The 27,337-nt window shown below is 41.3% G+C and overlaps 3 protein-coding genes across 5 annotated transcripts; 2 read left to right on the top strand and 1 right to left on the bottom strand.

Annotated features, from left to right (window-relative positions):
* Positions 1–29: 29 nt before the first annotated feature.
* Positions 30–6,124, top strand: golt1ba (golgi transport 1Ba). Of its 2 annotated transcripts, none has more exons than XR_006026330.1 (5): positions 30–264; positions 1,242–1,333; positions 1,651–1,829; positions 2,928–3,095; positions 5,242–6,124. XR_006026330.1 is itself a non-coding variant. In XM_042077906.1 (5 exons), exons 1-5 carry the CDS (start codon positions 240–242, stop codon positions 5,278–5,280), a joined length of 417 nt encoding a protein of 138 aa, XP_041933840.1. In that variant the 5' UTR covers positions 30–239; the 3' UTR covers positions 5,281–6,124. The 2 variants fall into 2 exon arrangements, 1 of the variants encoding a protein (XP_041933840.1); XM_042077906.1 differs by having other exon boundaries at positions 2,928–3,009.
* A 608-nt stretch (positions 6,125–6,732) lies between these two features.
* On the top strand, positions 6,733–8,341 carry spx (spexin hormone). Of its 2 annotated transcripts, none has more exons than XM_042077905.1 (6): positions 6,733–6,879; positions 7,259–7,339; positions 7,445–7,502; positions 7,619–7,681; positions 7,807–7,902; positions 8,133–8,341. In XM_042077905.1, exons 1-6 carry the CDS (start codon positions 6,754–6,756, stop codon positions 8,195–8,197), a joined length of 489 nt encoding a protein of 162 aa, XP_041933839.1. In that variant the 5' UTR covers positions 6,733–6,753; the 3' UTR covers positions 8,198–8,341. The 2 variants fall into 2 exon arrangements, with proteins under 2 accessions (XP_041933839.1, XP_041933838.1); XM_042077904.1 differs by having other exon boundaries at positions 6,816–6,891.
* An 89-nt stretch (positions 8,342–8,430) lies between these two features.
* gys2 (glycogen synthase 2) lies at positions 8,431–27,337 on the bottom strand. Its single transcript, XM_042077902.1, has 16 exons — positions 26,789–27,337; positions 24,266–24,447; positions 23,395–23,586; positions 20,651–20,836; positions 17,318–17,462; positions 16,833–16,950; positions 16,388–16,508; positions 16,047–16,153; positions 15,576–15,635; positions 14,942–15,020; positions 13,158–13,271; positions 12,859–12,985; positions 12,591–12,686; positions 11,609–11,772; positions 10,952–11,032; positions 8,431–9,169 (listed from the first exon to the last, which is right to left on the bottom strand). The coding sequence occupies exons 1-16, from the start codon at positions 26,913–26,915 to the stop codon at positions 8,954–8,956; spliced, it is 2,115 nt and encodes a 704-aa protein (XP_041933836.1). The 5' UTR covers positions 26,916–27,337; the 3' UTR covers positions 8,431–8,953.

Consider the following 27,337-nt stretch of genomic DNA (forward strand, 5'->3'; position numbering starts at 1 on the left):
GCTAGCAACAGCGGTTAAGTTAAAACTCAGGTCTTCCATGAAAACTAAGTCTGTGCCAAGCAGCCGAACGTTACATGTGATGGTATCGTTCTATCCGGAAGATCTTTCTCTGCCGCCTGTGTGTGGTTCCGGAAGACGTGGCGGCTGCTGCTGCTGCATTTGCAGTGTAGTCATCTAATTTGCCAGATACACCGAGAACTTCTAGCTGTGTACAAGACATTGACGTTAAAGCCTCAAAGATGATATCGTTAACGGATTCACAGAGTATGTATGCTTAATATTTATGCCAAAGACCATTATCAAACAGTCGGTATACTTGTGACAGCTGTGTTTAACCAACTAAGTTAATATGAACATATGCTGTCATTGTACCTAGCTAACCTTAGCATGCTAAATAAAATATCATCACACAGCTGTGTACTTTCTAGCGAACCGTACACAAATAACAACTTTCGAGCTTAAAACCTAACCTATGTTGTAAAAGCCTGTACAGTGTAAAAGGTTCAGTCACGCAAGAACTGAAAAAAGATAGGTAGGCCTGTTTGTCTTAAGTCGGCAAATATAGCTAAGGATAGCTAACATCTGCTAAACTTGCAATGTTTGAACTTCCTGATGTGCCAGTGTGTCTTAAAGGCATTTTTGTTTGTTTGCTCTTTTCTATAGACCGGGTTTGACCGTTAACGTTAATCGAATCAACTAATAATGACTGAGCGACCGATGTTTGGCTAAATGTGATTTCTGATGTGATCTATGTGGAAGAGTAGGATAAGTTCATTTTAGCCAACTCCGAATGGAATGCTGTCAGAAATGGCTTGCTCTAAGTTCACTAAATATGGATTATGCAGACATAATTAGTTAGATAAGATAGCTGGCTAATTCTTTATCGAGTCATAGGGAAATAAAAGGATCCCATATATTCTTGACACAAAGATCATTGTAAAGGCGCTTCTACTGATCAGCTGCAATGAACAGATAGATAATACACAAAGCAACATTTTGAGCAATGTTGTTGTGCAGTTGTTCTGGCACGTTCCCATTCATATTGGGAATCAATTCTTTACAAGAGAACTTTGATATTTTCATGATAATCCAATCAGAACACATGGAACCAGTTCTTGTTGCCAGCAGCATTGCTCAAAAAGTTGCCCCCTGTATACCCATAGTAATCCTTTTAAAAGCAATCTCAACATTTCACTGTGGTGAGACACTGCTAACATTCATTTTCACATCTTCCTTTACAGAAATAGGCATTGGCCTGACAGGATTTGGAGTGTTTTTCTTGTTCTTCGGAATGATCCTGTTTTTTGACAAAGCCCTCTTAGCCATCGGAAATGTAAGTGTTCTCATGGAAATCCAAAATATGCAGGCATTGTGTGTGTGTGTGTGTGTGTGTGTGTGTGTACCCGCATGCATGGGCATGTATATGAGCAGATAATGTAGGAGTTACTTTTCAGTCTAGCCACACCAGTCTTATCAGCATCTTTACCTGAATGCTGAGAATTCCACAGCTGTCAGCCAACGCCACTTTTCCAGGCTAACAGTTGAATTCAGCGCAAACTGTTATATTGTTTGTAACTGTTATATTGTCAGTTTGTCATCACTAACTTGTGTGCGCGCGTGCTTGCATGCATGCATTTGTGCTCGTTCCAGATTCTTTTTGTGGTTGGCCTGGCGTTTGTCATTGGTCTCGAGAGGACGTTCAGGTTCTTCTTTCAGAAGCACAAGATGAAGGCCACCAGTTTCTTCCTTGGTGGTGTGTTTATTGTTCTGATTGGCTGGCCCATTGTCGGGGTTTGCCTGGAGTTCTATGGCTTCTTCCTTCTTTTCAGGTAAGCATCCAAATCTAACTTTAGCACCAGAGGAAATGCACTTTTAAACACACATTTAATCATTAATATAACCAACTTGTGTAATTTGTATTACTTGTGTTGTATTTGTGTGTATTCATGTCTTTATGTGTAAAACACATGTCATAAGACACATTATTTACACATTAAGGTATAATTTAATCGTGGGGGAAGATCTAGACAGCATTCCATTACATTGTTGATGTGTTTATTCAAAGCAACAAATGCTGGAAAAGGTTCTATTGAAATTGTATTACTTTCAAATATATTATTATTTCATGATATGTATATATATTATTTCATGATATATATTCGTATATAAATATGAAATGACAACTATTTGGAGTTTGCAGTTCTCAAATTTGGGGCAGCCGTGGCCTACTGGTTAGCGCTTCGGACTTGTAACCGGAGGGTTGCCGGTTCGAACCCCGACCAGTAGGAAGCGGCTGAAGTGCCCCTGAGCAAGGCACCTAACCCCTCACTGCTCCCCGCGTGCCGCTGTTGTAGCAGGCAGCTCACTGTGCTTCACCTCACTGTGTGTTCACTGTGGGCTGAGTGTGTTTCACTAATTCACGGATTGGGATAAATGCAGAGACCAAATTTCCCTCACGGGATCAAAAGAGTATATGTAAGGGATAAGGCCCGACGAGGTGTCCATTGTCAGAAATAAATGGACGACGTGGAGGCGTGAACCGTCCGATGCAAAGTCCATTTATTTCTGATAATGGACGCATCGAAGGGCATTATCCCATTTATACCATGGTCACTTACGAAATAAATAAATATGAAAAAAAAAGCTGTTTACAGTTGATTCTATTGTTGCGAAGCCTGCCTCCAGGCTCAACCGTCGTCCTACTATCGTTGTTATAGTTACCATTCATAAGCATTGATATGGAACGGCGATTAAACTTTTTTTTACCAGATCTACTTCATAGGTGTAGTATATCACTTTTTAAACGACACCCTTTTCAACCTAGACCATGGTATAAATACTTATATACTTTTATATACTATTTGGTGCTTACTGACAATGTATGTGTTTGTTTGTTTGTTTGTTTGTTTCCTTGTTTCCTCTCTCAGGGGCTTTTTCCCAGTGGTCATTGGCTTCATCAGGAGGATACCTGTGCTGGGCTCTCTGCTCAACCTCCCCTTCATCAGTGGGGTAAGTGGAGCGTGAGGGACCGGACTGAGGCACAGAAGAGCGGAGAGGGCCACACCCCACACCGAAAGAGGGGTCACACGGCTGAGGTCTGAATCAGACGAGGGTGGATTTGGGCTGGAAAATAGGATATGCCGGGTGTCTAGACTAAGGGCCCAAGTGTACATCTGCACACCTGGCTTTGTGATGCACCTCTGTGTCTCCAAAGCATACAAAGCATTTTGCTGTTGTGTTTGGGGACATCATCCAGGCTCTTCAGACTGTGTCTGCAGAAGTATACTATGGCTTTAAGGCCTTGGGGATGGGGGTGGTGTGACAGGGTGTGCTCCAAAATCATCCAGGCACATGCCAAGCACGTGGATCTTTTGGGTGTGGTTTCCTCTCCAATCTGCTCTGGGACAAGATCTGGCATATGCCCCACTGTGCCAACAAAGGACAAAGTTGTGTTGTAATTAGAACAGAAGCCGTGTATTTGCAAGCATGCCAAACACTGGAGAATGATGAACTCAAAGCTGCTTGATGTTGCCCTGAATGCAATAACTAATTTACATAAAGTATAATGGAGTTGTTATAATAGCACATAATCCACTGACAAAACGGTACATTTGATAGTACTGATGCGTGTCCCCTTTGCTGTTTACTGATTTTGAGCAGCTATGCAGCTCCTAACCACAAAAAAATATCTAAAAGTTGCCCTTACAACAAACCTATTGTGTGGACTTGTCAAAGACTTGATCTTTGCATACTGTGTGTGTGTGTGTGTGTGTGTGTGTGTGTGTGTGTTCCTTTTCAAGCCCTCGTGAGGCTGGCTGTGGAGAGCAGCCCGCAGTTGTGGTCAGTCACCACTGCTCCCCGCCTCACCCCATTCTCCTTTGCATGTCTGCATGCCCTTGATCCGTGTCCCTCCTAACATGACTCTGGAATGCATCGTCTCATCCCATTCATTTAGCATAGTTTTTGCATGCAGATATTTTTGCTTTGTTTTGTTCCCTGATTTCTTTGTCAAATGACACAATTCTTAATTTCCTAAAATCCTTAATTTAATTGACTACATACACATTGCCAGCAATTAACTTGTCGCATCAAAGGTTTTCAAAAATCCATCATCCAAAAAGTCATCAAAAATTAGTTTTAACTTTGTGGTACAGCATTTATCGTCACCCGTGGTTATTTCGCCTGGAGTCGCTGAATTACATTACTATTCAATGGTCTCTTGCCGCCACCCTCTTCTATGTCAGCATGGGACCTTAGAGTGATTGGCTTGATGAATGGCGTTGTTTGTGAATGGCCTTATCTGTATGAAATATTAGTACTACTCCTGGGGAGCCTACTTGAGCCTATAAGGCTGTATTGATTATGAGAGTTTACTGCTAATAGCTCTGTGACACCAAGGTAATGGACAGCCGTAAATAATGCATTTTAATTAAAGCTTCAAACCCCATCATACATTAAATTCATTTTAATATATCAAAATCACTCAATCATTCTACATGTCTACGTGTCAACTATTTTGTACATATTTTGCACTGGAAAGTTTAATCTCTTTAGATATTAGATATCAAATCAGTGCTAAACTGACCTATTCCTCCAACCTGCCATGCAACACAATACAATGCAAAAACATGTTAATTTCCTCCTTTGGGAAATTGTATGTTCTCAGTTTTACAATGATTATCTTGAATCTCTTTCTGGATGTTGAAGCTTTGTTTTTATAAAATAAAGCATAATGTTCTGGACTGATACAGAAATTCATTATGTTTTAAAGTTATGTATAAAATTTAAATGTTAAAAGTATGTATAAAGTCTTTATAATAAAGCCTATATCCACAGTTAGTCTACATCTAAATAAGTATTATTATTAGTAGTAGTAGTATTACATTTCTGTGTAAACATGTAATCTGCAGTGTGTTTAAGGTTTAAAAGAACCTTCCATTCCTGTGTCTTCTCCAGTGGTTGGACATAGATTAAATCGTTCTCGTCATGTTTTATTTCCACTTGTTATGGTCATACTGCACCGTTATACAAATACACCATTCTCATCTCAGCAAACATGTCATTTCTGAAAAACATCTTCAGTTGTATCTGTTCATGCAATATATACATGCATATATTTTATTTATTTATTCTCCTCCTCGTTGCCTCCAGCTTTTTGATAGCATGTGTTTTGTGTTTGTGTGAAGCTCTAGCACTTTCCAAACCACTAACTTTGTTTTTATCTCCCTTATTTCCTTGCAGTATGTGGACAAATTGGGTGAAAGCAACAATATGGTGTAGTAACTACAGACTGCTTGAGCTGACACTATTTATGACAGAAACCAAAAGCAATTTTATGTATTTAAGTCCCTGGTCGACTGGTCAAATCAAACTCCAAAGGTCATGCAATGAAGCCTCCTTCATTCTCAGACTGTTTCAAGCCTGTCGTGGAGGCAACATGTGAAAGAGTAAATATTTGACAACACATTTATCCCCCTCACACCACATGCCCTGCCTTGGTAACCAATGGCCACCAAAGTCTGTTACCTACGGGTGGGTGGGGCTTCCTCTATCACTCAGTCATGCCCTCCACCCATATCCCCTTCTGCCATTGGTCACTGTTGATGATGGACTCCAGCCACCACTTCCTTGCCACTCCCCCTCTGTGCAGAGGGATCTCTTGAATGTACCATGGAAACGCCTTCTCTTCATCTTCGTCCTCCCCACTTCATCCCCAGTTCAGCTGAAGAGGAGAGTGGAGGATGCTGTTACAGCTTAAGCCTTCCCATCGTGCCTGTGGTCAGACCTCTCTCAGATGGAGATGTCAATCTCAGCCATAAATTTGACAAGATGTTACACTTTTATTTTTATTTTTATTTTGTTTTATTGGGGTCTTATCAGTACATTGAGTGACAGACCTGGTTCTGGGCCTAGTTTAAGTGGCAGGATGGAAAAAATGGTCTTATGCTTTATAGGATTGTCAACTTGTCATATTTGTTATATTTTTTTTGTTTTTCAATTTGTGTTTTCCAAACATGCTTGACTGTAAACAGGTCTTTGAAATCTGAAAGAGATATTCTTGTGAAAGGTAAAACCTTTGTTTTGTTCATCTGCTACTTTTGTAAATACAGTTTTAACAAAAGAACATGTGCCTTGTCTTTACTGTGAATTGACTGTGCATGATGGCCATTCTTCATGACAATTTTTCTGTAGGCCAAACTAAGCTTTCTTTATATTATAATGTATATAATTGATGATATTAATCCGAGACTCCCAGTATGAAACATTGCCAATACCTTATTCCTGAATGAATGAGTGAAAGACCTTTTTGTATTCAACCAATAAAACAACGACAGGCGTTCATTGAGAGTCTGTCAGGGGTTCATTCATAAAAATTACTTTATTTTCGCTGCGCCAGCGAGCAGATAGTAAACATATCAATATGTGTCCTGCAGCTTGTTACATTAATAACCCGGTCTCTGCTTTCGCACGTGAATTTGTGCTGTGTGTGAAGAAGTAGGAATCGACTTTATGCCCTCATCTTCGTCTTTCTGAAAATGAGGATCAGGTATAAATCAAGAGGCTTCGATAGTTCATGGTAATGATGAAGTGTGTATATTTTATTATTCGGTATTTATTGCCGCGAGTTTAGTTTTTGCACCACATTTAGATTGGTAATTAATTGCGCATGCCCTGACGAGTTGTTAGTGTATCAGGGGATCTGGCTGTAGTCCAACCTCTCCCTGGTCAATCTGACCTGACCTATCGCTTTGGATGATTTCCATAAAGCATTACGCGGAGGATTCCTCCCCCCAGATAACTATAAATACAGAGGATGAACGCGCAGATAAGACAATTTGGCACGGGCAGAACACCTTGCTGCAGCTGAAGAGAATATCGGTAACAATGCAAGTAAGACTGATATTCATAGCAGTACTTAGAACTCTTCTGTAGAATAATCGTTGCATGCATATGCCAAAAAAAATGTAATGCAACAATTCGGACGAGGCTTATGGAAATATAAGACTAATGTATTAGCAGTAATGAATTATCATTAGTAATACATAAGCTACAACTTCGTTTTTACGCCAATCTTGGATACATATTTTAAACTCTGGAATATATCCATTCGGTCGTTTGCGTTTTACGCATTGTTTACGCATAGTTCTGGTGCATGATGGAAAACTTTCTAAACTAATTGTCACGATGGTTAAGTAGGTCCTACTTATTGATGTATTGGCGGAGACGTTGTAACATCGTTGTAATCAACTTTTGACAGAGCCTAAGGAATCTAACCGCGTACGCCTTCACTTTGTTGCTGGTCGCAACATTTGTGTCCCACGCTTGGAGCGCACCGAAGGTACTGATGTTAACCACGCTGTTGCGTGTTTTACTTCTGAGGTATGGACAATACGACTGTGGCGTAGTAACACTTTGTTTGTTATTGTTTTTGTCTCTACTGTAGGGTAACTTCCAGCGTAGAAACTGGACACCCCAGGCCATGTTGTATTTGAAGGGAACACGTAGGTACCCAGATAAATAGTACTTTGTAGGTTATTCTCCAGACAGTTATCGCCGTGCGTAAAGAAGCGCTTGAAACACTGAAAGTGAGTGTCTGACCCTTTGTTGCTTCCCACAGAGGGACGGAGGTTTGTCCCAGAAGATGTACAGGAGGGAGATGTCTACGACAGTCTACACTTAGGTAAGCTGGTGTGACATGGTTGTAACAGTGTTGGATTTGTGTATGTAAACACGTGTAAAGTAATTACCCTCTCTCTCTCTTATTGTCTTTCTATCCATCGTTGCCTGTCTGTCTCTTACTTTTAGAGACTCGTAGTCAGAATATCGAGAAGCTGAGTGTATCCAAAGCTGCTGCAATACTCCTGAATTTTCTTCAGCGGGCCAAAGAAGAGGTCACACAAGGTCACAAATTCAGCTAGTTTGATGTGCACTCTGTATTTGTATTTCTGTTGATTATTATAATCATGTGATGAGTATTACCCACTGAAACTATGTCAAATAATGCTGCTTGCAAATGTGTTGTGTATTATAATTTACTTCCCCTCTTCTTACCCCGTATTTAATTCTCCTCCACTTATCTATTTTCTTTAGTCAGATTGTATAAAGCTGGAATGCTGGTGCTTTTATTTCAGGGGATGACAATGAACCGCAGGCTTACTTTCCAGACGTTCCTGGATGGAAACAAGACTACTTCTGAGGGGAAACTAAATATAAGTGTATATACATATGCATTGTATATTGTTCTTTTTTAAATGTTGAACTGAACTGTAATTTATTCTGTCAGAGGAAGTGTTTGTATGGAGCCGCTGCTCAAAAGTGTCTGAGTGTTTGAATTAAACAGAACATGCATTCATAGCCACTGTTGTGAAGTGAATTTGTCTCACAAACTCTCACAAAAAAAACAGATCCACTCATTCACCACCAGAGAAATAATATGTCAGGTGTTTATTTCCAATTTTATCCTCAGATTATCAGGGTATTTTCCTGCACTGACAGACAGATGTTTGCGTCACTTCAACATATTACGTGATTAGATATTGACTTTTAATAGTATCTAGTACTATTGATTCCCAGAGGGTAAACACAAAGGACTTCAGTGTCCAAATGGCTCAAACAGTTATGATCAGATCCTTTACTTTTATGGATCAATATTAGCACAATATTAGCACATAATGAATAATAATGTCCTAATATGCTTCCATATTAATTGCCATTAAAACTGATGGTGAAACTCTCTGTCAGGTAACACCATAGATATTACTCACTTTTTTGCGATCCATTAAGTTGCATAACACCACTGTATTGGGAGATCATGTATGACATTTTGTTAGACACATAAATCTTCCTCTTCTTGGGTGTTAGAAGGCCAAAGGAAAGCCGTTTCACCAGTAAAGGGGGCAAAGTGGGGCATTTGAAGACAAGACGGGGGCATTTGAAGACAAGACGGGGGCATTTAGTTGCCGTTCTGCTCTGGTTGTTTCGTCTTGCCAGTCCCAAGCATGACGTTGGGCGTCTTAATGTTCTGGCGGTCCCACTCGGCTTCCTCATCTTCATCGTAGGGCTCGTCGTCATCCTCGTCCTCCACGTCAGAGTGGTGGGGGGTGGAATGAGCCGAGGCTGAGGGGGATGGAGGCACGGACTGGGGGCGTGGGTAGCGGAAGCTCTCCGCCTGTGGCAGGCCAAACAAAAGAGAACACGTTACACACTTTAACAACACGCTGGCACTGACCTCACATACTTCATAAATGACAAGATTACTTCAAAACAAACTGTAGTGCATAAGAACAGGGCTTAACGTTCTCAGACACAGTGCTGGAATTTAGGCCTGGGCCAGGCTGTTTAAAGCTAGAAAACATATAATTGTACAGTATATAAAGGAAAATACTGATAACTTTCAGATGTAGAAATGTCCCTTACTTTAAGCCCTGTAAAAATAAATATTATTTACTATACCCTATAAGTTACATCTCAAACAATAACAAAGGATGGAGGGTATATCTGCTTGATAATATGGGAAAAAGAAATATAAAACAGAGAAAGAAAGTGTTTTTGTCTACATTTGGGCTTTTTGCCTTTATTCAAATAGGAGTGACAGAAAGCGAGTGGGAGGGAGAGATGTGGTGGGATCAGGAAATAACTGGGTGGGTCAGATTCAAACCCAGGTCCCGGTGAATAGTTGGACACAAATGTGGTATGGACACTGCAGCCATTTGCACCACAGCTTCCCTGAAAAAGGAAGTGGCCTGCAACAGATGTTAATTTTTTCTTATGTTTCAGAATTTGTTACAATATTACAAGGATACTCATACTCTTGCGCAAAGAGCCCACTGTGCAGTGGAAACCTTGTGTGCCAGGCTCATATAAACCTGTCTGCTCAAAGTGAAATTGTGCGTGCATGCGTGTGTGCGTGCGTGCGTGTGTGCGTTCCTGTGTCTCTGTGTGCATCTCCTCACCTGCAGATCTCTGAAAGACCTGCACAACAGGGATGTCGGCATGTTCGAACCAAGCTCAGAAGTAGTACTGCGAATCATCGCTTGCCATTCAGCCAAATGTTATTCTGTCAATTAACCTCGCCGAAAATGGGTCAGACCTGACAGGAAGCCTCCCTGTGCAGTCACAGGAATAACACAGAGCTCTGGTTCACACCTTCTCCTCACCTAAATACACTTTAAAGACCAGTGGTTGAACTACTATGCACACATACAGTACAAGCACACACACACATCCTAACATGGAACTACAGTTAACAGTACAGTTAATGACAGTATAGTAGAATGACCATAATTATATATTATTATAATAATAATAAAATTGAAAATGATAGACAATACTCTCCTATAAATACACATGTACCAATATATATTTAATATGTATATACATATTGCTATACATGTGTATTTATAGGAGAGTTTTGTCTATCATCAGCCTGCAAGTAAGATCAAGTACAGTATACAGTATTGTTGTTTGTATTTTGATTCGCCTTCAGGTTATGTTTTCATCTCTGCCTGTTTGTTGCATGGTTGGTTGGTTATCAGGATTATGCAAAACTACTAGCCTGATGTTCATGATTTTTGGAGCAGATCACATTATAATGGGTTAGTTCTTGGCTCACCGAAGAATTCCGCAAACAAACCAACCAACCGTGCAACAAGGTGAAAACACCCTCCCTAGCCAAGGATCTGTTACAGATCTGAGGCGATTAGCAGAGGTGTGCACTCTGATGAGTGCTATTCTAGTTTGTGAATGTGATTATAGAACTACTGTGTAATGAAGTTTCTCTCTCTCTCTCTCTCTCTCTCGCTCTCTCTGTAATGTCAGCAGTATATTTATAGAAACTGAATGCCTACGGTTTGCTGTGTGAGCCAAACTGAACGCAACAGACCATGTTATGAATGCACATTTCTCAGACCCTGGGCAGGCTCCAGATCCTGAAAACGTTTGGACTGCTCACCTGAAGCGGAGCCAAGGTGTCCATCTCATATTTATCAGGGAACGCTCTGCTGAGGGCTAACTTTCTGGCTCGCATGTAGAACTGGATAAAAACAATAAGAAGGTGATAGGTATGTAATCAGCAGGATGCACCAATTAGCCAACTCTGGAAAGAGCAATATATGACAGCATACAGTATAATAATAATAATAATAATAATAATAATGCAATTTTCAAGCATACAGCACATAGTATGCTGATAATAACTGATAATAATACTAATATTACAGTTTTTATCCGTCAGAAATGCACCAAAGCGATTGAGAAAAACTGTAATAATTCATCATCAACACCTATTATCAGAATATTTTGCTATACAAGTTAGATACTGTTTCACATACTGTTTCATAGGCCATAGTCGGTGTAAAGATGTGGCAGGTAAAAAGAGTGTGAAGATAATGATGTGAATGTGTGTGTGTGTGTGTGTGTGTGTGCGTGCGTGTGTGTGTGTGTGTGTGTGTGCGTGCGTGTGTGTGTGTGTGTGTGTGTGCGTGTGTGTGTGCGTGCATGCATGTGCGTGTGTGTGTGTGTGTGTGTATGTACGTGTGTGTGCATACATGCATGTGTGTGTGACTGCCTGAATGTGTCTACAGTGGGTCCAGAGTCCTCACTCACTCACCCGTCCCAGGTACCTCCAGTCCAGCAGGTCCGACAGCCGCTCGGTGCGGTTGCGCTGGATGATGCGCTGCCGCCGCGACTGCTGGCAGAACCCGAACATGAACTGGGTCAGCTGGTTACATGACTCGTCGGCCGAGCGGAAGCGCCGGTCCACAATGTAGATGCCTGCCACAGAGGGGGAGGAGGATTTGCAAGGATACAGAGGACAGTAGATGATGGTAAGAGTAACAAATAAGCATCACAAAAAGAATAAAACTATACACGTTGAAAATGAACGATGCAAAACATAAATTAAAGGCGCTCTAAGCGATGTTATGCGATTTCTAAGCTAAAACATTTTTTGTCACATACAGCTAACATCACCTCACCATCCACTAGCTGTATGTGCCCTGAATACACTGTAAAAAAAAACGTGTTTTCTATAGACAGCCCAGGCTCCAAAAACTGCAACAAAAACAATCTGGTCCAGCCTGGACCATAAAAACATAACAAACTGTTCCAGCCAATCACCGACAAGATGCGTGTTTAGGAGAGTTTCAATTGCACGGAAGGGAGGGGGATGGAGAAAAGAGCTAGCTCTCTGTTTTGTTTGAACGTCAACAGAAGTGACGTTACCCAACATCGCTTTATGATATACACTAGTTGAAAAACAATAGCTTTTCAAATCTTGCATTTTGACAGCGTCTTTTGTTTTGTTTTTTTGTTCTTAAAAAGCACAAATAGCACACAAGGGTTCGAGGTCTGATCATTGTGCCTTTGTGTGAACTATGTGTGTAATATTTTCTAAAAAATATGAAATTGAAAACAGAGTCCAGGGCCAATAATTCGCTTTTGGTTTTGCTGATTTTGTGGGGGATTGGGTGAGAAGATTCAGAAATTGTGTGGCATGTAGATTCACTTTGCAGTTTTTTATAACGATTAAAAAACTGTAAAGTGAATGAGGTGCGGGGGACATTAGAGCGGCTGTATTGGGGGTTCTTCACCATAAGCTGCTGGGTCGGAGATGTGCTCCTCCATGAAGCAGCCGAAACCCGACAGGTTGGTAGTGACACTGGGGATTCCCATCACTGTGCACTCCGCTGCAGAAAACATGGGGTATGGGGTAAGTGACAAGTAGGTAAGTAAGTGTGTGTGTGTGTGTGTGTGTGTGTGTGTGTGTGTGTATGTGTGTGTGTGTTAAAGTGATAGAGAGAGAGAGAAAGAGAGAGAGAGAGAGAGAGAGAGAGAGATTTCCTATGTTATGTTTTGTGCCTGGTGTGTAGCCCCAAGGTTCATAGTAGGAGGGGAAGACCCCGAGGTGGCACCCCCGCACAAACTCCTCATAGTCCATCGGCAGCAGAGGACTCGTGGAGGACAGGAACTCAGGATGGAACACGATCTGAGGAGAAGAGGGATGGAGGGAGGTAGACACAGACAGACAGACAGACAGATAGATAGATAGAGAGAGAGAGATAAACAAATGATAAATAAATAAATAATAAACAAGGAAGATGTGATTCATTCATTCGGCCCATAACAGGTTATTAATAGGTAGTGAATGCTCAGCATACCTTCACACGGTCGTTGCGGCTGTTGAAAAGATTGATGCGACGCACATTGTTTAGAATGGGGTCTTTAGCATCATCCAGCATGTTGTGTGTTGTCACTGGAGGAAGAGAGTATCTCTGTTGTGTGTGTGTGTGTGTGTGTGTGTGTGTGTGTGTGTGTGTGTGTGTGTGTGTGTGTGTGTGTGTGTGTGTGTGTGTGTGTGAGAGAGAGAGAGAGAGAGAGAAAACATGTGGACAAGGATTTTAAAAAATGGCGAAAAAAATCCATATATTTGCTGATCCATGAATGAAAGGTCTCTCAGTCAGATCCATGGATATGAATGCAAGGAAAGGACATAAGTGACAGAGCAATAAAAACTCATTCAGATGACCATCCTCTTCTGAGAATCTGCCCTTTGTGCTTTAGCAAGACCTCGGCCCTACTCATGAGGTGCAGATGAACATCATTTAAATTACTTGTAATAAATAATTCACAACAAATGATAATAAAAAACATTAATAATACTTATTCTCAAGACTCTCCCTTTGTCATACTCATAAGTTATATAATTAGGCAGAGGGACTATTTCCCTTGAGTTTTTCTTATCCTTCATGACAAAAACAAAGCAAGATGATTGATGTTTTGGGTTTAAGAAAAGAATCCCCTACAACCTTTTCCAATGTTTCATCCAGCAATGGGGATTCACTGCTACGCACCCAAACAATTTACTGACAATTACTTTTTGGTGCAAAAATATTGATAATAAAGTGTGGGTTGAGTAGATTTTCATTTATTGCCTTGTGGGGGGACATATATCACAGTAACACATTCAATCGATTGACTGCTGTCACAAGGTGGATTAAATAATGTCACACGTCGCTAAATTGCAGCAGCCTGATTTATTTCTAGACAGAGCTTCAGGGAATTCCCTCATCGTTTGGTGATATTTATTGTCATGGTGACTTGTAACTCATGGCAACCTGGCTGTGACCTCACACTCCCCTCATTCACAAAAACTAAATCCAGCCATTCATAAAAAAAAACAGACCTGTCAGTGAATGAATGGCAACATATACTCATAGGTCATCTCCTCCCCCCGTATTTAAAACCGGAATCCTTCAGGCCCTCTAACACCTCACACATACACACATACACCCACCCCCCCCCCCCCCCCCCCCCCCTGCCCCCAACACACACACACACAGTTTGTCACGCAGAACAATGGTTTGTATTTCATTTGAATTGTTTTTTTCGCCTACAAATCAATGTTTCAGACCAGGAAGAGAGTGGTATTTAGAGGTTTGGAGCAAAATGATTGTATACTATGTGTGGAGATAATTCACTCACCATCGTTATCTCATTTTTGACGGAGGTGGTGTTTAGAGGCTTTTGCATCTGAACTCTTCATTTCTGCTTATTAGCACAACTTGTTTGCTGTTAACCTCTCAGACAAACATGTAAACTATACTGTATGTAAGTGGGAGAGTCTGTCCCTTACAGTTACATAGTCTTTAGTATCCATATTGGTTGATTTAGATGTTGTATATCTTCAGGTTTTATACTTTATCTGAATGTACACTATCAAAAAGGATTAGGGAATCCAATGCAATCCTGTGAAGCAGTGTGTAGTTTATGTGAAAAATTAGTGTTGTGTAGTATGTAATAAACTTTTAAACATTTTACAAGTTTATGTGAATGTTTTTGTGCTTCAACATGTGATTTGGTCCAGTACAAGTTTATTTGCACAAGGGCTACACTGCACGTTCACATTCTATAGGTTCTGTGTTCAGCATGAGGCAGGAGTTACCTGGGTGGCATAGATGGCTCTCTTCATGATGGAGAAGTCGTCTCTCTCCAGGATATTGTTCATGTCAGGGATCTCTCCCCTGGCAGGGAGGTGAAGGAGAGGTAATCAGAGGAAGTGTGTGTGTGTGCGCGTGTGTGTGTGTGTGTGTGTGTGTGTGTGTGTGTGTGTGTGTGCGCGTGCGTGTGAGTGTGTGCACATGTGTGTTTTGGGAGGAGGGTGGGGTGATCACCTCTCACCTTCCGGGGTGTGAGGAAGCCTCTCATTCACACCCCCATGAGGATCCCTGCCACTACACACACACACACACACACACACACACACACACACACACACACACACACACACACACACACACACACACACACACAGACATACACACACACACACGCATGCATACACACTCACACTCTAATTCTTCCATCACACGCTGTCATTCAAAGCCAACACCCTTGTTAGCACTCACCAGAAAATTCCACTAATTTTCTAGATGTAAAATTTGTCTTAGTTGGTGGTGTGTGTGTGTGTGTGTGTGTGTGTGTGTGTGTGTGTGTGTGTGTGTGTGTGTGTATGTGTGTGTGTGTGTGTGTGTGTGTGTGTGTGTGTGTGTGTGTGTGTGTGTGTTTGTTTAGCTTACTTCAGCAATGCCTCATACAGACGCTTGCCAAACTTCTCTTTCACTGACTGAGCAGTGTCCCTAGGAGAGAGAGAAAAATCGAAAAGAGAAAATGATTAAAGACAAAAAGAAAGGGAGAGGAAGTGAGGTAATGACAGTGGGGGTGGATATGAAAGAATGTGTGTGTGTGTGTGTGTGTGTGTGTGTGTGTGTGTGTGTGTGTGTGTGTGTGTGTGTGTGTGTAATCCTATTGAAGAACATCAACCCCGCTGCAGGCCTCTGGGCTGTGTAAGGAAGTGTCCCAAGCAGCCATCATGTGTCTGTCTGTGTGTGTGTGTGTGTGTGTGTGTGTGTGTGTGTGTGTGTGTGTGTGTGTGTGTGTGTGTGTGTGTGTGCGCGCGCGCATGTGTTCGTGCGCGTGTGTGTGTGTGTGTGTGTGTGTGTGTGTGTGTGTGTGTGTGTGTGTGCGTGTTTCACACCCGTGTGACGCACCAGAGCTGCTTACGCACAGCTTGTCCCTTTAGTGTCTCCACGTTGAAGTTGTTGGTCTTGGCAGGCATGATGAAGAAGACTACCACTGTCACATCGTTCTTATGAATCTACCAGGGTAAAGCAGAGGACACCGGGTCACTAAAGGCACCACTGCTGATTCAGGGTCAGTGTTAGTCACAGTAAGCACCAATGATGATACTTAGTTTTATTTTAAGGTTTATTCTGATTGACCATGGCAGCTGAAAAAGTCATTTAGAATATACAGAGAAAGAAAGAAAGAAAGAAAGAATGAATGAAAGAAAGACAGTCAGATAGATATACAAATTCTAGAAGTACTATACCTTCAGTAAATAGTTAAGCCTGGACAGTGATTCCAGGAAGATGTCCGCCCCTTTGTTAGAGAATTCATATCGGCCAGCGATGAAGAAATATAGTGTTTTCTCCAGGTTGAAGTCAAGATGTCTAGTTAGATGACAAGGTGGGTCCAAATCAATAGTGATTTGATAAACAAAAAACGACCAACAAATGGTAAATTGGTAAATAAAGGCTACCAATATCAAACAGAGACTAAGAGCACTAAGACAGCCTAAGGGCTACACTATGAAGCAAGATTACTAGTTACAAACTTTGGGTGTAACTGCTGATCTTCAAAAGAACACATTACTGCATGCATTGCTTCTGAAGTGACATTGTTTTGAGATCAGTAGTAACTCCCAACCTGGGTAACCTTGCCTCATAGTTTACTCCTCAGACAAGTGGGACACAACTAAACAAATCTTTACAGACCCATAGAAATGTCCTCGGACAAACTCCTGGATGCGAGATTTGTTTGTGGAGTGCAGGTTCTGGAACTCATGCATGGCCGAAAACTTCTTCACATTCAACCCGTTGGGTGTCACAACATCTGTGGGAACAAACAGTACCGGTAACTTTTGAAACCACCAATAATTTCTCTTACTGCAACACATACCTGTAACAGTAACTGTATCTATAACAGTGATACGTATACAGTAAATTGCAGACAACTATCCTACTTACCTATCTTGGACTTGGTATTTAATGATTATGTATTCTGTTGGGTGAGTTAAGTTATGCAAAGGCCATTTCTATTTTATTCTATTATAATTAGTATCAGTGAGTCTTGGAAGTAGAAGTAAGTATCCTATCTATGGTTCCAAGGTGCTTCCTGGTCCTAGTGTCTATGGTTGATAGTATGCTAGTAGTTATCATCACTGAAACATCATACAGGTGCTGTGTGCTGATTGGCCCACCTGGGTTCCTGTGCAGCATGTGATTGGCCTCCACGGCCGTGATCTGCGATACAGTGGTGAACGTGTGAGCGCAGTGGACAGATGCCCGCTCCAGACAGTAGCGGTGGTAGATCTGCCTCTCCCCGGCTTCCTTGTCAGCATTGAACTGAGAGGGACACACACACACACACACACACACACACACACACACACACACACACACACACACACACACACACACACACACACACACACACAGGGAATGGCCTATTAAAGACTAGCTTACCATTTCACAACCTAATGAATTCCTGACTCAGTATACTGTAGATATAGTCCTTGGATGCCCAAAAAGATTACAGTACGATGCACATATTGCAGTTACAGCGATGCAAATGACAATGAACACATGATGAACAAATGAATGAATGAATGAATGAATGAATGAATGAATGTATGAATGAATGAATGAACGAATTAATCAATGAATCAATGAATCAATGAATGAATGACGACAACTTTCATCTGAAACTACTTGTCTTTGATATCCTCATTCTCTTTGTTCTCATCGCCCTCCTCCAACAACAACGGTGTCTTTGAAATGTCTACCTTCTATTGATACAAAGCATATTGGCATACTAATAATATTAGTCAATCAATAATATGCAATATCTATTGATTCTGAGCTTTTAATGGATTTGTTAATAATTTTGTGGCTCTCTGTTTCCACCATAATTGAAATTTGTGTGCCCTTTGAGTTCAGATGGTGATGCATTGAGTTTATTGCATATTGATTGCATGTGTTTACTCAATGAGCATAGTCTTTACATATTGAAAAGTGTGTAGGCCACAGTGACGAGTAGTAAAAGTGTATGTTTTGAGAACTGACGCGAAGCTATGTTTTCTTGCTAAGAGAATTGAATAGACTGTGAACATTCATAGATAAACATTCCTCCTACTACTGCTTGACCTTTCCTGCTTGACCTTTTTGGCTACTTCCACTTTTTCATTTGTTTATGGCCAACACACACGGCAAGCGATGCGATGGCAATTTATGGCAGGCGACCAGCAGAATTGAATAGAATCTATTGAAGTGAGTGGGTGGAACGGCCGTCATTGTTGCATCGCTCTAATTGGCCTCTTTCTATTTTTCAAAGCAATTTTGATATGTCATAATAGACACATCTGTCTGGTCAGTATCTCCACTGAATCTATAAGTATAAGTATAAGTATAAGTATATATACTCTTTTGATCCCGTGAGGGAAATTTGGTCTCTGCATTTATCCCAATCCGTGAATTAGTAAAACACATACAGCACACAGTGAGGTGAAGCACACACTAATCCCAGCGCAGTGAGCTGCTTGCATTACATTACATTACATTACATTACATTACATTTGGCTGACGCTTTTTTAACCAAAGCGACTAACAACATGGTAAACAGTAAGTTTTAGAACAATTCTCACAATTTTAGGACAGTTTAAAAAACATTAGAGTACAGTAAGAATAAGTGCGTCGGTGAGTGCTGTTTTTAACAGTTACTTGTCAGTTTAAAACGGCTGGTGAGTGCTAGGATCAGTAAGACTTGTTGTAAGTGTTGCTATGAGAGTAGATGTTCTCTAAAGAGCTGGGTCTTCAGGAGTTTTTTGAAAGTGGAGAAGGATGTCCCTGCCCTTGTAGGAACTGGCAGTGTGTTCCACCAACGAGGAACAACAGATGAGACACATCTTGCATCACATCTTGCATCAACAGCAGTGCAGTGAGGGGTTAGGTGCCTTGCTCAAGGGCACTTCAGCCGTGCCTACTAGTCGGGGTTGGAACCAGCAACCCTCCGGTTACAGGTCCGAAGTGCTAACCAGTAGGCCACGGCTACCTAATCTATGGGTGCCAAAATCCAACAGGGAGTAGCGTGTGTAATAAAGCGATTAGATGCTCTGAACAGAATTCCCTCGTCGCGTTCGACTGTCACGTCGCTTGCCGTATGTGTTGACCTTCATAGTCACTATATAGTAGCTAGTTAGTAATCGTTACTAATAACACAACTTCACATGGTCCAGCCAAGTCAACTGGCAAGAACTGAACGGCCTGAAGTCACCTTGCCACAAAATGATCACCTCCATCCTAAGACAGGATATCCTGCAGGAAAACTACTGAGCTAGAACAGAAGATTTCTAATTTGGAATAAAGACCCCTGCCCTTCTATCTAAAATGGATAAACTAGTGAAAATTAGTATTGGAATGAACTGATTTTAGAGTATCTGGGCTTAGCCGACCTGAGCACAATTGAAATAGATTTGAATTGAATTGTATTGAGCTGACTGAATTGAATTGAATCGAATTGACTGCTAAAGCTCAAGCATCCAGAGGTGTGTCAGGTGTTTATGAGGTACGCAAGGAGAACACAGAACCCTGGAGACAAGCTAGCTGCCCATCAAGTGAGGTCATCTGTTAATAAGCACTCCAACATTGTAGGCCAGAATGACCTTTACCAACAAGGTAATGGCCACCAATTATTCACACACTCCTACTCCACAAAAACAGACTGATAAACACACACACACACACTCACTCACTCACACACACACACACACACACACATTCAGAGAGAGAGAGAGAGATACTTTGTTTCATGATACATTCAGTACATTAGAGTTCATTCAGTTCATGTGAGAAAAGGCAGGTTTAGAGCCTCCATGCTCAATTGACATCCAAAATCATGGCTTTCTGTGCGCAATGAAGTTTATCATGATGTTTTACATTTTCAGTTGAACAAAAACAGCTGTCGGAATATGTAAGGGATAACTATCCCGCTTATCCCTTGGCTGCCACCATAAGCAATAGCCATGCCTTTATAGCATGAAAAGGAAACAAGCGGTTCCGTTTAAAAACAAGCCAACTTGTACTACTTTCTCTTGTCCTAACAGTGACAACGGTGGATAGTTAGCTTGTTTACAGTCGATTCCATTGTTGTGAAGCCAGCTTCCTAGTTCAACCGTCATTTACTATGGTTGTTATAGTTATCATTCAAAAGACCATTGATATGGAACGGTGATTACACCAGAGAGGGTTAAAGCAGAGCTAGTAATCAAGGATCTTTGATTACACTTTTTTTTACCAGATCAACTTAGGTGTCCCAATATACAGAATTAGCAGCCACCCCACCAGCCAATCAGAGAAGAGTATTTTTATGTCTCTAAGGGGATAATTGTGGTTATTTGGGTGCATGTCAGAGAGTACAGGTATGTCTAGGAATACATAATAATGTGTACATGAAAGTGTGTGTGTGTGTGTGTGTGTTGGGGGTAAGAGAGAGAGAGAGAGAGAGAGAGAGAGAGATGGAGAGAGAGAGTTCTTACTTTATCCAGGTTGTTGTAGAAGTCCACGTTCCCGGCACACAGGTAGCGTCCCAGCAGGGTGGCATGTGTTGTGAACACTGTTGCTATGGGGACCTTGCGTGAGCGCAGGAGCACAAGACCGACCCCGGCCTGCCACTCATGGAAATGAGCGATGACGTTCTGCTCCTCTCCAATCTCATCCGTTAACTGGGAAACAACACAAACATATTTAGTCAGTACTGTAAACAGACATAGAAATTACTGATAAACAGTTGTACAAAAATATGAATTACTTAGTTTTGTCAAATGGTAATGAATTTGGTAAAACAAAACAACCCTGTTACCAATACTTGACTAGTTAACTATAAAACACAAGGAAGCACAGTTGTCTCAGGTGAGAACAGGGCCGCACTGGTTGACCATCTGGGCCCATCCATGATTTAAATAGGAGAGAAGCTAGGTCCAGCCCAGCCAGAGCCAATACACAGTGCCAGGTATCCTTTGTAGGCTACAGTCAGAAATGAGAGGGTGTACATTTCCTGCCATAATCTAGACTATGCTAATGCATACCATGATATACTATGCTATGCTATGCATACCATACCATGACATACTATCCATGCTATGCTAACACTCTTCATGTTTATATGAGGTCTACATGAGGTAGACTGAAGACTGGTATATCAGCAGGCCTGTTACTGTTTTTGTCCAATGTTACAATGATGTCATATTCACAACTGAAAAAAAATAAATGATTGTGCTGTATCTCACTAGTGATCATTTGCATTTTTTTGCACATTCAGAGCTGAGATGACTGGGCCAATGTGGAATACAATGGCTGTTCACACCAGGACAGGAGTCTGTGCAATATGGCAGTGGCACACAACACCATAAGACAACTGGAAATTCAGAGCCACATAATTGGTGACAACAAAATATTCAGTAACATTCACCAGACAGGCTTGTCTACATTGGAATGTTTACTACTATACAGCACAATTGAATCTGGATGTACAGGGTACCATGCATGAAAAACTCAGAAAGGGTTTAACTACAGTGCTGTGAATATGTGCAAGTAAGTACCACCTGTGAAGTTGCTATCATGTCAACACTGAGTAGGAACATCACAGCACTGTAACCACTACATATACTCAGACAATCTCCTATATTCTCAGTCTCACATGAAACGTGTCACCATGGAGACAAAAAGGCTCTCCTGAGCAGAACATCCCTTAAGAATCCACAAGATGTCTTATTTTAATTTCTCATCCAGTGTTACTGACTGGATGAGATCTTACCTGTCAAAGAGAGTTCAGTGTGTGAGAGTTAGTGGTGAGACATCACCACCCCTGAGGAACGAACTTGGTGTACCCCAGGGATCTGTCCTGGGCCCTATTCTGTTCAGCATCTACATAAATGACCTGCCATCAGTGTGCACTGGATGTGAGGTACAGATGTATGCTGATGATACAGTCATATATGTTCATGCAAAAACTAAAGCCCAAGCTGCTGCCAAGCTCAGCGATACAATGGTACATGTACGTAAATGGCTTACTTGCTCTCAGTTGTATCTCAATGTTAAGAAGACAGTTTGTATGTTTTTTAGCAAAAGCAACACTGTATCTCACTGTGAACCCACTGTCTGTGTGTCTGGGGAGGTCATTCAAACAGTTACACAGTTTAAATATCTGGGCATTATTCTTGACTCTACTCTGTCATTTAAACATCAAGTGAGAAAGGTAGTGCAAATAACCAAATATAACCTAGCGAACTTTAGGTATATAAGGAACTGTTTGACAACACCTGTAGCAAAGCTATACATGAATACTATGATAATCCCTCACCTAACATATTGTATGACAAGCTGGACCCAGGTATGTAGCACAACATTAAGGCCTATTTTATCTCTTCACAAACAAACACTTAAAGTCTTGGACAAAAAAAACAAACTTTACCACCACTGTAACATTCTTAACAAATATCACCTACTCAGTTGGGAAATATTTTAAAACACAGTGATGCATGCCTAATTTTTAAGATCATTAATGGGAAGGCTCCCCCTCCACTCTTATACAACAAAAGTAATCTAGCAGCAGAACCACAAGGTCTGCCTTAAGAGGGGACTGTGTAGTCCCTCTTAGGTCCAGTTCCTTTGGCCAATTATGTTTTTCTGTGAGAGCCTCTAAACTATGGAATCAATTGCCAGTGGACATTAGAAACTCCACCTCTCACCATACATTCACACACCATCTTAAGGACTGGCTTTTGAGCATACAAAAATGTGAGCACTTCTCATAATACATTAATGTAGGTCTGCCTCTATAGTTTAGCTGTCCTGTAACCCATGGTGTATGTATGATAGATAGATGGATAGGTGGTTACTTTATTGATCCCTTAAGGGTTGTTTGGCTGTATGGTTATATGTCTTATGTTTTAAATGTTTTATTGGAGCTAGTATTATGGCATTATGTTTTATTGCTGTATATTAATTGCTATGTGATTTAATATGTTCTTTTTTTAGCCACCATGTGCCTAGTATAACATCTTGCCAATGGACTACAGTTGAAAATTAGCCTGCTGGCTAACACTGGCACATTTACAGAAATGTTGATCAATGTGCACTGTCCTTTAAATAAATAAATGAAATGAAATGAAATGAAATGAAATGAAGAATCCCAGATTGCACTCATGTATCTAATAGTAGGTCATGCATTGCTATAATAAGGTACAGGTCAGTGCTTGTGGTCAGACTGACGGAGTCGGACCTCTTTGAAAAACCAGGCCACCAGCGAGCCGAAGATGAGCGCGTCGCTGGCCTCGCGGTCGTGGTATGGAATGCCGATGCTGCACGTATCCCACAAGTCTCTTTTCCAGCGGTCCAGGTTCCATGCTGCAGCCCCAATATCAAAGAGGATGACGAAGGGACTGCCCTCAATCAGCCAGCGCCCACAGTACACCTAACACACACACACACACACACACACACACACACACACACACACACACACACACACACACAAGCACACAGAAATACACACACAAAGAGATAGAGAGAGAGAGAGAGAGAAAGAGAGAGATGTTATAAATATGAAATAAAGAAACATAAAGTCTTTTTTTATCTGTGTACTCGTTATGCTTAAAACCATAGGCTTAGTTGTGATCTGTATAATCTGAATCTGAATAATCTATCACATGCTAAGAGTAAATTGCCTTTCTGGGGTTGCTCCCCTGGTATCATACTGGCAAAACCATGGACAGTCCATCACAGGAATGGGACGATTGCCCTCTGCTGGACACAAAGTGCTACTGCTTTTAAGCCGCATTTCCACCCCTGGGGCATATTGAATTTTCTGCTTCACTAATAAAGATAAAATCTTTTAATAAAGAGTTCACATTTTTTTGAAAGACTAAACCAGTGCTGTGCAGCTATTTTAGCTTCTGTTATGTAGATGAAAGAAAATGCTGTTAATACTTTACTTACTGTTTCTACTTTACATCAATACTAACAGCATATGTTACCGTTACTGTATTGATACTTCATTAAGTAAAACCTACACCACTATGTACAAGTAAGAAATAGATAACACAGAATTGCTGGTGGCTTTCAGAAATCATGGTTAAAAACCGCAGACGCACCGGACAGCCACTGTTGGTCAGAGCGTCCATGGCCTTCCTGATGGCCGGCGTCGGAGGGTCACATGGCTCCACCTGCGTCTTGAAGTTGTGCTCGAAATAGGGCCCCATCATGAAGAAATGATCACCCCACTCATCCCCCGTGATCTTTGCCTTAGTTTGAATGACTGTGTAGATTCCTCCAACTGGACAAGGGGCAAAAACACACACACACACGTATGCACACATGTGCACAATGGCACACACTCACACACACACACACATACTCATGAATGACACATATGACAAAAAAACACCTGTGCACATACAGTACTGGTGAATCCTCTTACTTTTGAGTGTGGGACAACAGTTAACTGTAGACAGTAGGTAAACAGTTAAAAACAATGCACAGCATTACAGAATAATGAAATAATCTAAACAGAGCATTGCACAAATGTCTACTGTCTCACTCACAGAAGCTTTCTCTAAGTCTAAATACTGATACGTGTGGATATAGCGCTACCACTGGGGGGTGTCACACAAATATGTGATGAACCATGTGCCATACACTAAACCCATTTTCAATGGCATCCACTGGCCTCTGTCTACGAGTTTCCTTCCTTTTGATTATGTTACTTTTAAATCACACACTCTATCTCTCTCTCTCTCTCTCTCTCAATATGTCTTATTAAACCCATTGTCAACACTACAGCAAATCAGCAATAATTAATAAATAAATAAAATAAAAAATAATTTAAGCTTATCCTCTATCCATTTAGCCAAAAGCACTTTGTTATGAAGGATACAGTGTGCGAAAATTGCTTTCTGGGCTTTCTACTTGATGAAAGCTGTCACTCCAGTGATTCCAAGTCATAGTCAAGGCCCCATCTGAACACACTCTCACACAACAAGACCAGTCAAGTCCATTTCCCTCAATGTACTCATCCAAAAATTGAAAATATCTCTCCCTTTGGCTCTACTTTCAAAAAGGTGTCCATTTTAGCATACTTTTGCTAAAACTTGGTGTCCATTTTAGCCAGCTAGCTAAATAGCAAGGAAGACTTGGACTTTAACAGGGCTATACTGACAGTTCACGTGATGATGAATGTGTTTGAATACCATCAGAAAGATTATCGTGGAATATAATGTTCAGATATGCGGCAACATTTTATAACACTCATAAAATTATACAAATGATACATACATGTATATTTTTACGTTTATTTATTTATTTTATTTTCCCTTCCGACTTACATTGTGGTCATATCTTGTATCAGTGATATAAGTGTGGGATTTCTGTTCACTTGCAGCTTAATGTTTACCCCTGAAAAGAGGTCCATTTCCCACGAGAGCCAAAGAGGCCCAATATATGCAATATTTACTCTTAGGGTCCTGTCCTATGAACTCCCGTGTCCCACCGTGTCCAATTCACATACTTCTCTCCTTACAATGCCTATATGAATACACAAGTGCATTGGCTTGTGCACTCATATTAGGTATTGTAAGTAGGCTACAGAAGTATGTGAATTTAAACACAGCAATGACTTTTCCCTTACAAGTATTCATTGGGCCTATGCTGTAGAGAGATTGAATATTCCATCTACCAGTGGGGTCAAGTAACTTTTATAGAGGCCCCTCAGTTATGCGATACGCAAACAATATGGCCCACTCAATGTAACATGCAAGAGAAAAAGAGAACTGCATAGAGCTGTCAATAGACTAGACAAGGATAATGCATACCTGTCAACACTCCCGTTTTTCCCGGGTTTCCCCCTTATTTCAAGGTAATCTCCCAGCACCCTCCCGTTTTGTTATTTCTCCCGGAAAACTCCCGTAATTTGCATGGCCATCAAACTCATTTTAAAATCATTGATCCATTCAGGTTGCCAGATTGTGTATGAAATACACCCTACACATACACGATCACTTAGTTTCAATTTCAACCGTTTTGTCATAGGCTAAAACCTGGCATGTCAAAACCCAAATAAGGAAGCGGGTGCCGACTGAGTCTCGTCGTAAGCAAGCGGGCTAGTTGAATGGCCTAGGCTACTCCAGAACTAGCTGTTGTGAAATTGTTGGGAATTTAATTGATTAACACATCACATAAACTGTTATTGAGTGTTGTTGATACACTGAATTTGTGCCCTCGGAACCAAATCTGACAGCAAGCAACTTTGGAGTTTTGGAAGTAGACTTTGGAAGTAGAGCTGGCGGATACATGGCATGCGTAAGGTAATGGTAAGATAAAAGCAACGACCGAAATGCAGTGTTATAACACGTGTATGAAACGTATTAAATATGCAAACACAGATCCGGTATAAACACTGACCACCCACCCCCCACCCCCCTCCCCCGAAAAAAAAATCTCCCGTTTTTGGAAAGCTAAATGTTGACAGGTATGGGATAATGACCTACGTTATCATCTGTAACCCAAAAACATAGCGCTGCGAAGCCTGACTACAATGCAGTAGCCTAAGGACTGTCCATTGGTCTCTCTCCTTGGTTGATGTGCAACAGGTGAAAGACAGTTTTATGCTTCATGCCCACCTTTATTTGTCACTTCCCAGGCAATCTCAAACAGCAGCAGGTTCTCCACGGGGATGTTGTCGTCCTCCTCCTGAAGCGAGAGGCCGCTTAAGGATGTAATGGATAGGGACCTGGACATGCGTCTCATGATGACCTCTGACTAATACCTTTCAATGGAAATCGATGAGTCTTCAATCACTAAATTGGCCGCGCACATGAAACGATATTGTGCGCACGTAAGACTGAGCCCAGCTGCTAGCTATAAAGAAGCTAAAAGGCGCACTCGCGCGTAACGGACGGTACCTTGGTGGTCATGGGCAGACCCCGATGGACCAAAGGGGAAACGTTTTCGCAATCCCAAATTCTGCCCCCTCCTACCACGCGGCCTCTGACAACCACGGTGAAATTAGACGCTGGTAGCCCCAGACTGAAGTCCATTGACATCAAGGTGAAAGTGGTGACTCCAGTAGAATACAGTAATTCATTGGTTTTGGCAAGCTGTGTTAAGAGACACATGCGCCATACGGACGTGGAAGAAGGCCCCGCAGCTTTTAATGTCAAGCATGGTTT

The sequence above is a fragment of the Alosa sapidissima genome, chromosome 22, assembly GCF_018492685.1.
Source record: "Alosa sapidissima isolate fAloSap1 chromosome 22, fAloSap1.pri, whole genome shotgun sequence".
Classification (NCBI taxonomy): domain Eukaryota; kingdom Metazoa; phylum Chordata; class Actinopteri; order Clupeiformes; family Clupeidae; genus Alosa; species Alosa sapidissima.

Coding starts and splice junctions, on each gene's coding strand:
- spx (XM_042077905.1), top strand. CDS start 6,754: ATGATTTCCATAAAGCATTACGCGGAGGATTCCTCCCCCCAGATAACT. Junction 6,880..7,258: donor TGCAGCTGAAGAGAATATCG/GTAACAATGCAA, acceptor AACTTTTGACAG/AGCCTAAGGAATCTAACCGC. Junction 7,903..8,132: donor CAAAGAAGAGGTCACACAAG/GTCACAAATTCA, acceptor CTTTTATTTCAG/GGGATGACAATGAACCGCAG.
- gys2 (XM_042077902.1), bottom strand. CDS start 26,915: ATGAGACGCATGTCCAGGTCCCTATCCATTACATCCTTAAGCGGCCTC. Junction 15,636..16,046: donor GCTGTGCGTAAGCAGCTCTG/GTGCGTCACACG, acceptor TCTCTCTCCTAG/GGACACTGCTCAGTCAGTGA. Junction 12,687..12,858: donor ACCTTGGGGCTACACACCAG/GCACAAAACATA, acceptor TGTTTTCTGCAG/CGGAGTGCACAGTGATGGGA.
- golt1ba (XM_042077906.1), top strand. CDS start 240: ATGATATCGTTAACGGATTCACAGA. Junction 1,334..1,650: donor CCCTCTTAGCCATCGGAAAT/GTAAGTGTTCTC, acceptor TGCTCGTTCCAG/ATTCTTTTTGTGGTTGGCCT. Junction 1,830..2,927: donor GGCTTCTTCCTTCTTTTCAG/GTAAGCATCCAA, acceptor TTCCTCTCTCAG/GGGCTTTTTCCCAGTGGTCA.